Raw genomic sequence first — 15,829 nt, forward strand, 5'->3', positions numbered from 1 at the left:
TGATTTCTTAGGCCATTAAGTTATATCCTTAATCGATGATTCTGATTCAGAAAGGCTATCTAGGGCTTCCTCTATGGACTCTTCTTTCGATGCCCTCTTGTCAAATGATGACATTGAAGATGGTCATACAAATGTTCCTATGCCCCTCCCGTTTTGTCTACTTCGTAAATGCACGCCGCTAAGTTGAGGAGAGAACACATTGGGGATTTCATTCAAGTTTACCAGAGAATTTACAATCACAACCCCAATGATGTTGAAATCAAGACCCATATGGAGCAGAAGGTTAAATCAGATGTAGTTTCTTGGCTCAAGCATGGAGAGCATAACACTTGAGGTCGAAGAGGATAGAGAATGGTCTCCGGTGCACAAGTCATGACAATGTCAGGCTCCTGACAACTTCTAGGCAAAAACCGAATTAACATCAGAATAAGAGGGATACTGAGGATGTGCGAGTATGTGACTGCATGGTTGAAAGAAGGATTATAAGGATTGATTGGTACTACATATACCAACAAAATGCATCTTCTTTTTGGTATCTTAACAAATAAGAACTCCATAGTAAAACGTATTTGAATTGGAGTCGTATTTGGATGGGTGACATTCTGAGAAGTTTCTCAGAAAGCGTGTGAGTGAGGACAAAACATGCTGAAAAGATCCGTGTTGTTTGTGGAGTCAATCGGTAATCCTAAAAGTAATATGGAGCATTAAAAATGATATCATTGCAGACCTCTCTCAGCATGATGTGGTTTCAGGATGAACCAAGCAAAAGCTGGTGGACATGTAACACCCAAGGTCGACGAGGGAGGGGAGTGGTCGCCGATGCACAAAGCATGACAATTAGCAACTCATGGAAACTTCAAGGCAAAAACCGAATTCACATAAGAATGAGAGGGATCCTGAGGCTATGCAGGTATGGGACTACATGGTTGAATGAAGACTTATAAGGATTGATTGGTACTAACTATACCAACAAGATGCATCTTCTTTTTCGGTAGGCTAACAATAAAGAATTCCATAGTTAAACGTGCTTGAGTCGGGGTAGTATTTGGATGTGTGACCTTTTGGGAAGTTTCTCAGAAAGCGTGCGAGTGAGGACAAATCATGATAAAAAGACTCGTGTTGATTTGTGCGGTCAGTCGATAATCCTGAAAAGAGTATGAGGCGTTATAGGAAGAATTTTAAAGTTGATAAGCTATCACTGAAATGGGTGGAATGGATGGAGCCGAACGACGCGAGTAACTATAGACTGGTTGCTGCACAAGTGGTATGGACCCCGTCTATTTTAAATACCAAAGCAGCCATAGATGCGGCCGACATCGTAGTCAGTGATCCGTCAGATTGACCGGTCCTTCCCATGGATTTAGAAAAAAGACATGTAATTCCTTCAACGGTTGTTTGGTTCCCTTCTATGAGTGTGTGTTCACTAGGGTAGGTTTGCGACTGCCTTTTTCTGAATTTGAGGATATTATTGTATTAAATCTTTCCTTAATTAGTAGGGTTGATTATGAGACTTATATATATATATATATATATATATATATATATATATATATATATATATATATATATATATATATATATATATATATATATATATATATATATATATATATATATATATTCTCCATATAATAATACAAGAAATTCAGATTCAAGATGGTATCTAGAGCTTGATTCAAAACCCTATTTTTTCTTGGTTCAAAACCCTAGCTTTTTCTTGGTTCACAACCCTATTTTTTCTTATGTGTTGCTTCTCCGATCTAGAGTTCTTTAGTTGGTGGTGTTGAAATCATGACTGAAATTCCAAGCCCAAAGAATGGCGTTGTTGAGAAGAATCCTCCCCAAAAGAGTCTTATTTCGTTTGCATTTTAAGGAACACCCGTTATTACCATGGCTAAATTAAATGGTTATAAGAACTATTTGAATTTTTATGCTTCAGTTGAGTTATGGTTTTTAGGACAACGTCTGTCAGACCATCTTACTAAAGAGGTTTATGAAATTGATAAAGAGATAAAAGATGATTGTGAAGTCGCTAGTTGTCAACTTGTATCATTGTTGTGGAATTCTATTGAACCAAATCTGATGGCACACTTTCGTGCGTATATATCATGTTATGAGGTTTGCTAGATGGCTAAAAACCTTTATGATAACGATATTCAAAGAATGTATGCATGGGTCCGCAATTTGGCTACTTTTCAAATGAATGATCAAGACTTGTCAGAATATCTCACCCATGCTCAATCTACTACTGATGGCCTCAAACTTATGCTGTTTAGTGATGATATTACGAAGATATTGGGCAAGCTTGACAATATGTTCATGGTGTTTGTCCTCCATGGCCTCTGTAAAGAATATAGTTCGGTTAAAGACCAGACTTTAACAAATATTACCATCCCTACGGTAGAAGAACTAATTGATCCTCTCGTCTAAGTATCTCTATCAAGTGATGATACTCATACTACTCCTAGGTCCTCTGCTCTTGTTTCTGGGTTTAGTAATGGAGGACGTGGCCGTGGCCGAGGACGTGGTAGAGGAGGTAGAAGTAACTTCTATTGCATTTATTGTAGGAAAGATGGGAAGACTCAAGATCGATGCTTTGAATTACATGGCTACCTGAACAAGACTGCTAATGTTGCTCAAACCACTACAAACCATGAATCAAAGGATGAACTCAAAACTACTTTCTCTACCGATAAGTATAAGGAGTATTTGCGATTGAAGGCAGCACAACAAGCCATCTCCTTGGCTACTATTGTTCGTACAAGTAATTTTGTGGTTTGTATTTCTTATGCTACTTCAATTGGATGGGTTATAGATTCCATTGCTTAAGACCATGTGACCGGTAATGCCTCACTTTTCCTTGAATTATCACCACCTAAATATCCATACTATATTACTGTTGTGGATGGATCTAAAGTTGAGGCAATTGGTGTTGGACGAGTATCACATATTCCCTCACTCTCTTTGAGATATGTTTTATTGATTCCTAAATTCCCTTTCAATTTGATTTGTATAAGAAAATTAACTAACTCTTTAAACTGTATCATAACATTTACTTCTGATTCCTTTTTGATACAAAACTTGAGTACGAGACAAACCATTGGAGTCAGAATTGAATCTAGTGGTCTTTATTATCTTCAACCACCCATTTCCGCTATATGTGCTACTACTTAATCTCCTGATCTTCTGCATCGTCGCTTAGGTCATCTGAGTTTATCAAAATTGAAGAAAATGGTGTCAACTCTTCCTCATTTAGAGTCCTTACAATGCGAGTCGTGTCAGTTAGGAAAAATTGTTAGAGTTCTTTTTCCCAATGCATTAATAACAAATCTTTGTCTCTTTTTGATGTCGTTCATTTCGATGTGTGGAGTCCTAGTCAGATTCCTTCTATCCCAATGTATAGGTGTTATGTTACTTTTATTGATGATTTTCTCAATATGTACTTGGATGTTTTTAATGAAAGATCGTTCTGAGTTGTTTAATATTTTTAAGAATTTCTGTTCTGAAATCTCGACATAGTTTGGTAAAACAATTCGCATTTTACGCAATGACAATGCAAAATAATATTTTACTGATCATTTCAACTCTTTCATGCATTCCAAATGCATCATACATCAATCGATTTGTCCCCATATGCCTCAACAAAATGGTGTTGCTGAAAGAAAACATAAACATATTGTTGACACTGCTTGTACCCTTTTGCCAAATGCCAATTTACCTCTAAAGTTTTTGGGTGATGTTATTCTTACTGCCGGGTATTTAATTAACTGAATGCCATCCTCTTTGTTGAATGATCAGGTTCCTCATTCCCTGGTGCGTCCTACAGATCCCTTATATGGTGTTTCCTCTCGTGTCTTTGGATGTACTTATTTTTTTCATGATTTTCCCCAGGTCATGATAAAATGTCTGCTCGTGGCATTAAATGTGTTTTTCTGGGCTACTCCCGTGTCCAAAAGGGATATCGTTGTTACTCTCATTCTACACATCGTTTATACACGTCTGCAGATGTTACATTCTTTGAGGACATACCATACTTTTTCAACTAAGGTGTCCCTGAAACTAATTTAGATCAAGTTTTGCACATTCCTTATTTTGAGTCGGTTGAGTCTAATCACTTATCTTCTAGTCCATCCATTGTGATAGACGAGTCTCCACCTTTTTTGAACCGGCATGCCATTATTTATGAGAGAAGGTTGAGATCATATGATTCAACTCTTATTCCAAGCGCCTCCACCCCTGCTTCGGCCCCGTCTCCTGACATGCCTATTGCCATACGTAAAGGTAACCGTTAAACCCGTAATCCTTATCCTATTTATAATTGTGTGTATTATCATCGGTTATCTCCCACCTATTGTGAGTTTGTTACTGTACTTGCATCTATTCCTAAAACTATTCATGAAGCTTTATCCCATCTAGGGTGGAGACATGCAATATTTGATGAAATGTCAGCTTTAGAATCTAATCATACTTGGGAGCTTGTTCCTCTCCCACCTGGAAAATTTGTTGTTGGATGTAGGTGGATATGTAATGTTAAGGATGGTCCTGATGGACAGGTAGATCGTTTTGAAGCTCGCTTAGTGGAAAAAGGATACGCTCAAGTCCCCGATCAAGATTATAGTGATACTTTCTCCCTTGTTACGAAGATGGCATATGTTCGCTTCTTTCTAGCCATGTCTTCCATGAAACAATGGCCTCTATTTCAATTGGATATCAATAATGCATTTTTGCATTGTGACTTGGAAGAGGAGATTTACATGAAGCAACCTCTCGGGTTTGTTGCTCAGGGGGAGTGTAATCGGGTATGTAAATTACACAAGTTTTTGTATGGCTTGAAACAATCACCTCAGGCATGGTTTGGAAGATTTAGTAAAGTGTTGCAACAATTTAGGATGAACCAGTGTGAATCAGATCACTCTGTTTTTACCAAATGCTCTTCCAATAAATATATTTATCTAGTGGTTTATGTTGACGACATTGTAATTATAGGTGATGATTTTAAGGGTATCAAGGCTTTAAAACAACACTTATTTCAGAATTTTCAGACTAAGGATTTGGGTCCTCTTCGTTACTTTCTAGAAATTGAGGTAGCTCAGTCAAAGTCAGTTATTGTTATCTCTCAAAGGAAGTATGATCTTGATATTTTGGAAGAAACATGTCTTATAGATTGCAAACTAGTTGACACTCCTATGGATCCTAATCTAAAGCTTCTCCCTAATCAGGAGGAGCCATATACTGATCCAGGAAGATATCGAAGACTTATAGGTAAGTTGAATTATCTTACCTTGACTAGACCTGATATATCTTTTTCGGCCAGTGTAATAAGTTAATTCTTAAATTTTCCTTGTGACAACCATTGGGAAACAATTATTCGAATCCTTAAGTATATCAAAGGATCACCTGGAAAAGGGCTTGTTTGTTGTGATAGAGGCAACAATGATATAATTGGATATTCAGATACTGATTGGGTAGGAGATGCAAGTGATAGACGATCCACATTGGGTTATTGTGTTTTTATTAGGGGAATTCTATCTCATGGAAAAACAAAAACCAAACGGTCGTTGCTCGATCAAGTACAGAAGCTGTGTATTGAACTATGGCCCATGCCACATGTGAGATCTTGTGGTTAAAGCATTTACTATAGGAACTTTACTTTTGTGAAGTCGGCCCTATGGAACTTGTATGTGACAACCAATCAACTTTGCACCTTTCCTCCAATCCAGTTTTTCGTGAAAGGACAAAGCATATAGAAGTCGACTGTCACTTTCTTAGAGAGAGGATTACCACTGGAACCATCAAAACCTTCTTTGTTAATTCCAAAGATCAACTTGCTTACCTCTTTACAAAATCTCTTTGAAGACCTCATATCACATACATATGTGACAAGATGGATGATAATGATGTATATGCACCACCTTGAGGGGGAGTGTTGAAATATTGTTTTATTACTATTTCGTATCTATTGTTTTTATTAGTAGTATCAATTAGGATATTATTTAGGATATTATTGTATTAAATCTTTCCTTAATTAGTAGGTTTAATTAGGAGGCTTAGACCTATATATATGTGTATTCTTCTCTACATAATAATACAAGAAATTCATATTCAAGAGGTTCAAAACCTCCAAAGGTCGGTCAATTTGATGTCTACCATTCAAGAATTGGTTAATCAGGGGGAAGACCACCGTAAGTTTAAAACACTAGGGAAAGCCATCTCGAGGTCATTTCACGACAAGATGCTTCCAAACTCCTTTCGAGGTAAATTTTCTTCAAAGACTTACCAGACTGGGGCAATATGAGCCACAAATGGGCAAACCCTCTTTAGACTTTCAAGCAGCTAAAGTAAAAGTCCTACAATGCATAAGGAACTGTTGAGTTAGGAATGAGTGTCAGAAAATCATGCTAGCACGACTTGTCAATCCTCCAAAAGGACCTTTGATAGTTATAACTGTCAAGCTTGATAGAATTCTCCTTTGAAAGCATCTATCACAGAAAATACATGGTTGAGTCCTTGGTGTTGAGGAATCAAAACTTCCATAAACTACCAGTCTACATAGAGTCAACTTTTGCATATCATGATCATTCATATACCATGCATATAAGCAAATTGAAATCATGCATAACCAAAGTGTATTTGGTGCTCATTTTGCATTGACCCTGATCTCTTTGGTTGATCCTATATCCCTTGACCTTAAAGTCCAATTTCGATTTCGCGCCCTTAAACCATATTTTAGTTTTTGCAGCCTTTAAAAGTCCAGCCTTGTCTGGCAAACTCCATTTGAATCCGATATATATTTTACTGATTCCTACGGTCAAGTCTAGCCTCTCCTGGAAAACTATGTTTGAAGCTGATATATATTTTAATGATGCCTACGGTCAAGTCCAGCCTCGTCTGGAAAACTCCGTTTGAAGACGATATATGTTTTTACTAATGCCTAGGGTAAAGTCCAGTGCCTCCTGGTAAACTCTGTTTGAATCCGATATATATTTTACTGATGGCTACAGTCAAATCCAGTCACATCTAGCATTTCATTTTAAAGTCCAATCTCACCAAGAATTATGTATTTTAAAGTCTTACGCCGTCTAGAATTCTGTCTTTTAAAGTTCAACACCGTCTGGCAGTTCCCCAAAGAATCTTTTCCATCGACCTTCTATTGATGTTATTCTGCAGTGTTGCATCTTGAAAAATACGATCATTCACAAAGTCCCAGAAAAATGATTCGAACAGAGTCTCCACCAAACTTTATTTATTCCAATGAGGGAAAGGGAAAATATCGATAATACCTTTGAAAGGAGATGGTCATTGCAACCATATTCGGGTCCGGGAGTCGATTGCACAAGGGGAAGGTATTAACACCCCTCACGCTCGTTGTACTCAATGAGAACCTTTTATTTAAACTTGAGATTGAATGTTAGCTTACGTGAATTATTTTCTTTGAATTATTGAAAGTGTAAAAAGAAAAGAAAAAGGTTCGTACAAATGTTTTTATTAGGGTGCTTGACGAGATTGCGGGTCTCGCTCCTAAGTATCTTAGGGTACAACGAGGAACACAAAGTTTCATAGTTAAAGGGAAGGATATAGTTTGTTTTTTTGTGTTTTTTAATGAACACGTGTTCAGTTCACGTTTCTAAGGGTTAAACATTGGCTTATTTGCTCGCGGATGGGAGACTGTGTTTTCCTATTTTGCAGTAGAAGGGATTATGTTTGATCGCGTTCTAGCAGTTTAAACATTTAGCTGTATGCTCGCACATTGGAGGCTTAAACGCTTGTTTGTAAACGCGTTAGAAAGGACTAAACAATTTCCATTTGAAAAGAGTTTTCAATTGCACGGGGGCGAGAGAAAAGATAGGTTGATTGGTTTATTTTAATGAACAAGTGCTTAGATCACATTCTAATGGTTAAACATGGTCTTGCATACTCACGGGGGAGACTTAAGCGCTAGTTTGTATATGCATTAGAAAAGATTAAAGAATGTTCGTTTGCAAAAAGGAGTTGTTGATCGCATGAGGGCGAAAAGTTAGCTTTGATTTGTTTTGAGGTCTTAGAGTTGGAATACGAGTATTTGAACAGGGAGCTCTACAAGAGTGTCCAAATAATCGGAGACTGAGGAAAGTCTAAACCCAATCAATCTTTTTTCTTCTTAATTATTACGAAGGATGTGTGGTTAATTTCAGTCACGGTTCGTCAACGAAAGATAATTAGCCGCACATGGAGCTCTACAGGAGTGTCCAAATAATCAGAGACCGAGGAAGGTTTAAACCCAATCAATCATTTTCCTTTTATAAGAGAACCAATATAATTCAATTTGATTATTGTATTTTAATACGAAAGACGAGCATTCATACATGGAGCTCTACAACAATGTCCAAACACCCGGGGAAGGAGAAAGGTCGATACCCAATCCATCCTTTTTCTTCCAAGTTGTTGTAAAAAGAGTTTGAAAGGTTTGAATTTAAATGAGATTTTGAAATGGTTTGAAGTCGATAATGAAATTGGCTTAAATTGTAATTGTGGTTAATTGAGGAAGAGGTTTGAATTTGAATAGAAACATAATGATTTGAGAAAAAGAATCCACTTGGCGTTAGGCTAAGATTTCCGCATATCGAAAATGATTAAGAAATTGAGATAATGGAAATGGTTTTAATTTGGAAAAATTATTCGACGTTGGATCGAGTGTTTATTTTTGTTCTTTTTGAAAGATGGTTAATATTAATCTTAAGTTAAAAGTTAACTAAGATAACAAAGCAATCAAAAAGGGGCAATTAAGACACAAGACCATTGAAAAAGTATATGTAAAATTAAAATCGCATTGTAAGAAGGCCCAAGAGTAAGCCAGTATAAAATAAAAAGATCTCATTGTAAGAAGGCCAAAGAGAAAACTACGAGACCGGAAACCAACCGAAATCGAAAGCAAACTGAATTTAGCGCTATGTTAAGCAATCGTAAAGTGTATAAAATAAAAAGATCTCTTTGTAAGAAGGCCAAAGAGAAAACTACGAGACCGGAAACCAACCGAAATCGAAAGCAAACTGAATTTAGCGCTATGTTAAGCAATCGTAAAGTGATTTATGTAGGAATCACTCTATCTGAGGTCGGTTAATAAAATCTATGCGTTTAAGTGATTTTCAAAAGGTAAATTGAATTTAAGCTCCAGAAATCACAACACAAATGACAAGAAATAAAATAGTTAGTTAATTTAATTAAACAATTTATTAACTAAAATTTAATCATATTAATAAAAAAAGCAAAAAAAACTAATAAGGATACCAAGAATGAATATGAGGTATGAACAATTAGACCCAATGGGCATAAAAATAAGTTAACCTTAATACCCATAATAATAAACAAAAATAAATAACAGAAAAGACTTAGTAAATACAAAAAATGAGAGGCGCTGAATATTGGAAAAAAGAAAAAGAAAGTTTTTAAAATTCAAAAAAATCCTCCAACCCCAACCTGACACGTGTCATGCATATAGAGGGGAGAAAACACAATGAACCACAATGTCTTTCTCCCTCTTAGTTTTCAAACCACGTTTTGACATTTGAAGAAAAATACACATACATTTTCTTCATTCCTCTCAGTTCTAATAAGCCAACAGGGAACAAAAACTAAAAATCACAATAAAGAAGTGGTGTGAGCACCAAACCAAAGTAAATTAACTGTGGTGATGGTGATTTGGGTTGAAGGAGAAGGCATGATTGAGGTGCTTTTACATGGTGGTCTGAGCAAAGGGTTGTGGTTTTTTCGCTGTAAAATGAAAAGAGAGAGTTATTATTGGGGATGTTTTTCTGAGTGGGGCGCGTGTCCTCTCCTTATTGAAGATAGTTGATTTTTGTGAAAACAAAAAAAGTGAGTGGAGAACATTGTTAGCCGGTCTGCGTTCATTGTTGCGAGGGGATCAAGATATATTTATTTTTCTGACTTTCTTGATTAATTAATATATTTAAATTCTATTTTTTGATTGCATGGGAATAAGTGGGGATAGATAACATGAATCATTGATTAATTTGAAACAATGATCCAAATTAAATCGAAGAAGCACAATTGGAATAGTGACACACTTCCAATTTTTTGCCTCAGTTAGTAGTCCGAGGTGAAAATTTACGCACTTTCCATTACATCATACGATACCTCAGACACCAAACCGAGGTTAAGTCCATTTCCCAACCGAGGTGAAAAGTCTTTTTCTTATAGTGTGTTATTGGACAGAGAATCTATTTAAAAGAAGAGTTATTCTAGATCCTTATTGTATTTTGTGTGGACTATGTATTTGGCCAATAAAGTATGTGTCTCATTTATTTGTTATTTGTAGTGCGGGGGGAAAACATGTGATCTAAGATAATTTGGTGGTTTGGGAGGTTATTTTTCTTGTTGAAAGATATTATTTTTCTATTTGAATATTTTTCTTAGGGGGTAGGCTAGGATCAGAGGGGAGTTTACCATGATTTGGCACAAAGTGACATGTACTATCTATAAATTCCATAATGATTTCATTTTTATATGTAAATTGCTTAAAAAGGAGGACATGAAAGATTTAAGTATTTATCTAGTCTAAAAATGATATCTTGATAGATCATCGACTTATTCTTATAGTTTTTCTAATTGATTTGCTAATCCTATACTCTACTTAAAATAAAAGTGATTATGAAAGTATCACCATGTTCTCTTGGGATTGTAGTGTTAAAGTGTTTTTGGAAGTTGTTTTGTTGATGGTGATTCTTCTTCCTGGTCTCTAACTTAGTTTCCGCTAGCATTGTCAAAGTCGTCAGATTTTTTATTTCCTTAGTGTGTTGTTGGTGACCCTTGTTTTTAATTTTTATTTTCTTTTTCTTTGGTTGGATTATTCGGCAAAATATGCCAATTGTTTAACTCATTATTTTTACGTCTTTCTTCTCGTGCCTTGTATACGTGACTCTATCTTTATTTTATCAATATATATATTTGTTATTAGAAAAACTTTACATTCCATAAATATAATTTATATTTCAATGTACTCTTTTTACAGGTAACTATTTTTATTGATATGTTAAATGTAATTTAATTTAATTTAGATTTAAATAGTTTTTTGATCTATGTAAATTAGCGAGTTTTTTTTTGTTTTTGTATTTTTTTGTGTCTAAATCCTTATATCTAATTTTTATGTTGGTTTTAGTCTATAAAGATAAAATCTACAGGAAATCTCCGAATTTTCCTGTGGATTTTGATTTTAGGAACTAAAACCAACACAAAATATGAGATATAAAAACTTAACCAAAATAATTAAATTACAGGAATCAAAATAAAAAACACACGAATTTATATGGATCAACAGAATCTATTAACCTTTAACTTATTTTCAATCATAAAATATATTTTATATTAATTTACTTTTTATTTAAAGATTTTTCATAGCCTTATATTTATGTTGTCTATGGACATTTTCCAGATTTTACATAATTTTAAATAAACTTACTAAAGAAGTTACAATATTATTACAATGATATATTTTTTTTACAATGATATATTAGTAATATTTGTATTTAACTTAGTAAATTGTGCATCGCATGAGTCAACCAACTAGTTTTTAAAAAGAAATTGTATGTGTTATATTTTTTGGAATTCTTTTAAACAAATTGTTAAGAATCACATATTAATAACCTTATTAGCAGAATTTTTTATAAATTTGAATTAAGGACAATTAAATTTTTTAAGATAATATCCGAGAATCAATTTAAAATCTATTAGAACATATATGTTATCAATTTTCACACACACACTTTCTTTATCAGGTTCCAAATGCACAATCATAGAGGGTGTGTTAGTCCTAAAATGTTTGAGAGTCGGTCTTAACATATATAGTTATAAGGGAAGATAAATCTCATCTTACAATTTGATTTTATAAGATTAAAATAATTTAATCCAAAATTTTAAATGATATTAAATTCTATCTAAAATTAATTGAATCACCACCTGCCATTAGATTTCCAATAACAGTCACTCTTGTTATAATCTAGATCTCCAGTCTTTAGTGTGATTACGCATGTTTAAAGTTTCAAACTAAATGAAAAATGATATTGACATATACTTATAATCGAAGGTAACTAATTTACATCGACCTAAATTTTAAGAGAAATACAAAATAAACTTAGTAAATGAAATACAATAACTCATTCTATGATAGAAGAGATACAACACATCCATTTCTAGTATATAGTTATTTGTTATGGTTACATTGTGAAGTTTTTCTTACATGTGCATCTTCTGTTTCTTCCTCTCCTTTATCCAGAAAACAAACCTTACAATTTGAATCAAAGCAAGAACAAGAAGTATAACACCCCAAGCACCACCTAAAAAAAACCCTAATCTATAAGCATTATAATAAATATGATCAGGTGTCACGAACCCAATGGCCCACATATACGTTAGCAACATAAATGTAACTGCAACAATCATTGCAATAGTTAACATCCACATTATGACCTTATTCTGAAGTGGAAAACCACAAATGAGAATCAACACAACACAAAGAGAAGCAAAAAAAGAGATAGTATTAAAAGACATAAATATAACATAATCTTTTGCCGAATCATAACCAATAATTGCAGTTCCAGCTCTGCAAATACCATAAGTTGTGCATGTGTATGCACCACCATGTGTATTCTCTTGCCATACTCCACCTGGGGGATTTAATGCTGATTGAAATGTCATGGTTGCAATTACAGTTGCTACAATCATCAATGTGCCACGTGTTTCTTCTATCCAATTACCTTGGTGTTGTAGATACTTTGACCAGAAATTCTTCAAATTTTTTGTTTTACTATTGGGTTGTTGTGATTGATTTGATTCATGAGAATTACTAGAATGTGCATTTGTGCAAGTTTTTTGGACTCCCGATTCCATTAAAATGTATTGGATTGCAATGTCAATGATATCTGTTGAAGAACTGTTCATTATATCCAAAGGTGTGAGACCTCTATTATTCAAAGTCATTGCTGCTTCTCTCATTTCAGGAAGTGAAAGCAAGAACTTTATGGTCTGTGAAGAGTTAAGGAAAAACAAATGACAATTAGAAACCGAAACAAATGTTATATGAATTAATCTTTTACTAAAAGTGCAATATCAACATGTATCTAAGTAATCACTAGTATTTCTCAATTATGCTATCTAATTAATATTATGTGCATTATTTCTAAGAGACCATTCCCTTCAAGTACCTAAGATTACCGGTGTGGGTCAACCCTCGTCTCAAGTCTATCTAAAGTCATGGGAATGGTTTGGGAGTATGAGATTTGTGTTTAGTTAACCTGGACATTTTTGTTAAGTGGAGATGAATAGCTTATCTCGGACGTTTCTAGTCTCTGGTGCGATAACCTATTCACCAAATATGGTGCCCATATTTTTTCCTTACCTTTAGGTGATATGTTTGTTGGCTTATGTTCCGCTTCTTCGTGGGAAAAATGTGTGTCTCTGATTCTTCCTATTGGTTTAGGGTAAATCTTAGTAAGAAAGTGGGATCAGACCTCCCCACCTTCTTTTGAAAGGATAAGGGGTTGGGTCTGTAGATTCTTTATTATCTTTGATAAGAAAGATTGGTATGTTGGTTAGATATGAGTGTATAAGAATGCAAATTTGATTTGGGACTTGAAATGGAAGAGATCCCTTTCATTTACCACAAAGAAATGATCTCTAATATGTTGATAGTTATTCAGGGTGTAACTCTTTCCCCGAATCTAAATTGGTGGTGGTGATCGCATTAAAAGAATGATGTGTTATCTATTGTCTCGCCTTACTTAGGTTTCCTTGAGTGTGACTTGCCTAGTGTTCTTCTGGTCAATCCTGTGAATTTGGTTCTTTCTTTTATCTAGGATAGTTAGGTTCTCACTAAAGTGGTTGTTTTCTCCTGGAAACTTTTTCAAGAGAAGCTCCCTACTAAAGATAACCTTTTTAAACGTAGGGTTCTAGTGGATCCTAAGAGTGTTTCTCGCCCACTGTGTAGAGGGATGACATAGTCGGATATCCATTTGTTTGCCTGTCATTTGGCAGCGTCTGTTTAGTATATTATTTTTAGATGGTTTGGGAAGTACTTCATTCCTCCTATGGATCTAACCGTGATTGTTATGGTCTTTAGATCGTTGGGAAGTAGGTTTAAGGTGAGTGTGGTTTGTCTATAGTCTGACTTGATCGCTATGAGAATTCTAAAATGATATCGTGTTTTTAGATTTCTGTGTCAGCGTGAAGGATGTGGAAGATATCATCTTCTTAGCATGAAATTATATGTTAGTATGTCTACGAGAAACTCTTGTACTTTTTTTTGTCTGGTTTAAGAACCTTATTATTTGTTTGAGCCAATATAAAGGTAAACCTCTTTCACCTTGTAGAGGAGAGCTCTTAGTGGTGAACCTATATGATACTTTTATGTAGATATTGGCTTCCCCTCTTGAGATATCTTGCTTCGGTTTTCTACTTTTGGTTTGTTTAATTGAATTTTGACTTTCGTTGCCTTTCTTATTTTTGTTATGTTCTATCTTTGTTCTTTGGATATTCATTCTAATTCTAAGTAATTCTAATACTTAGTGTGCTTAATTGAATTCCTTTGTTGTATCTTTAAAACCTTTATATATGTTTAGCATTTCTCCAATTGGATGTATCTTTATAAAAAGTCCTTTAAAATAAATTTAAATTTAAGTGATTTCTGAAATTTTGATATAAAAAAATCATTATAAAATGATCAAATATCAAAATAATATTTTATAAAAAATTGTTTGAACCAATATTTATTAAAAAAATAAATTTAAAAATATTTATAAATTTTAATTGAAACAGAAATATATAATTAATACTATAAAATTCATTTTCAAAAAATGTTGACAGCCGTAAATAGACTCTCTTCTTCCCTCACAATTTTTCCATTCTATTAAATTAGAAAAGTGGGTAGGACTCCTCAAAAGTCTTCATCTTACATATTTATACCAATATTTAGTTTAGGTAGAATTGGTCTCAATTTATTAATAATCATATTCATTCATATGTAAATAAATAAATAATGTTAATATAAAAAGAAAAGGTCTAAAAAAATGGTTCATCAATCTCTTTACAAAGTGACTAAAATATCAAAAATTATTAAACAAAACTAAATTTTCAATTTGAATACCTGAATTTGCTTGAGGTTAACTGCCCAATGAAGAATGGTGTTACCCTCTTTGTCTTGAACATGCAATAGGTCTTTGACTCCACTCACTGATTGCACTATGAATTTCAAAGCCTCAAAATGATTATGCCTAACACACAAGTGCAATATAGATCCATCATCACTAATCTTCTTCCATGGTTTGGCACTTTTCATCTCCTCAATAATGACTTCCAATTGTATAAGAAGTTTGTCTTCATTCCCATGAATCAAACTAATAGTATCTGAATTTTCCATTAACAATGATTTCACAATCTCAAAAGAGCCTAAATGAAGAGGGTAATGTTCTTTTATTTTTCAATAAAAAATAAGAGCTTATATAAGAGGTAGAGAGAGTGAGAGATAATTCAAATATTATTTTATTGAGATGGGTTTTGCGTTTACTTTGTTCATTTGATGTTAATATAAAGAAAACCAGCGGTCGGTCACCATGGAATCTATATTAAAGAATTAATATTTTCTCTATTCCACAACAACAATGACAATTGACCATTTCCCATAAATTTTTTATTTATAAATGTCGATAAATTATTTGTCACCAATTAAAATTAGTTGTTTGTATTTTACTTTATAGTTAGAAGAATTAAATTATTTTATATTTAACACAATTAGTAGAATAGATGTTTAAGATTTCTCATAACATAGGTATATTATATCTTTGAG

General features: G+C 34.0%; 1 protein-coding gene across 1 annotated transcript; it reads right to left on the minus strand.

Moving 5' to 3' along the window:
• Positions 1 to 12,124: 12,124 nt before the first annotated feature.
• On the minus strand, positions 12,125 to 15,547 carry LOC127125925 (uncharacterized). Its single transcript, XM_051054783.1, has 2 exons — positions 15,131 to 15,547; positions 12,125 to 13,014 (listed from the first exon to the last, which is right to left on the minus strand). Exons 1-2 carry the CDS (start codon positions 15,401 to 15,403, stop codon positions 12,226 to 12,228), a joined length of 1,062 nt encoding a protein of 353 aa, XP_050910740.1. The 5' UTR covers positions 15,404 to 15,547; the 3' UTR covers positions 12,125 to 12,225.
• Between the last annotated feature and the right edge of the window lie 282 nt (positions 15,548 to 15,829).

Source organism: Lathyrus oleraceus, chromosome 3 (genome assembly GCF_024323335.1).
Source record: "Lathyrus oleraceus cultivar Zhongwan6 chromosome 3, CAAS_Psat_ZW6_1.0, whole genome shotgun sequence".
NCBI lineage: Eukaryota > Viridiplantae > Streptophyta > Magnoliopsida > Fabales > Fabaceae > Lathyrus > Lathyrus oleraceus.

Coding starts and splice junctions, on each gene's coding strand:
- LOC127125925 (XM_051054783.1), bottom strand. CDS start 15,403: ATGGAAAATTCAGATACTATTAGTTTGATTCATGGGAATGAAGACAAA. Junction 13,015..15,130: donor TTAACCTCAAGCAAATTCAG/GTATTCAAATTG, acceptor AACTCTTCACAG/ACCATAAAGTTCTTGCTTTC.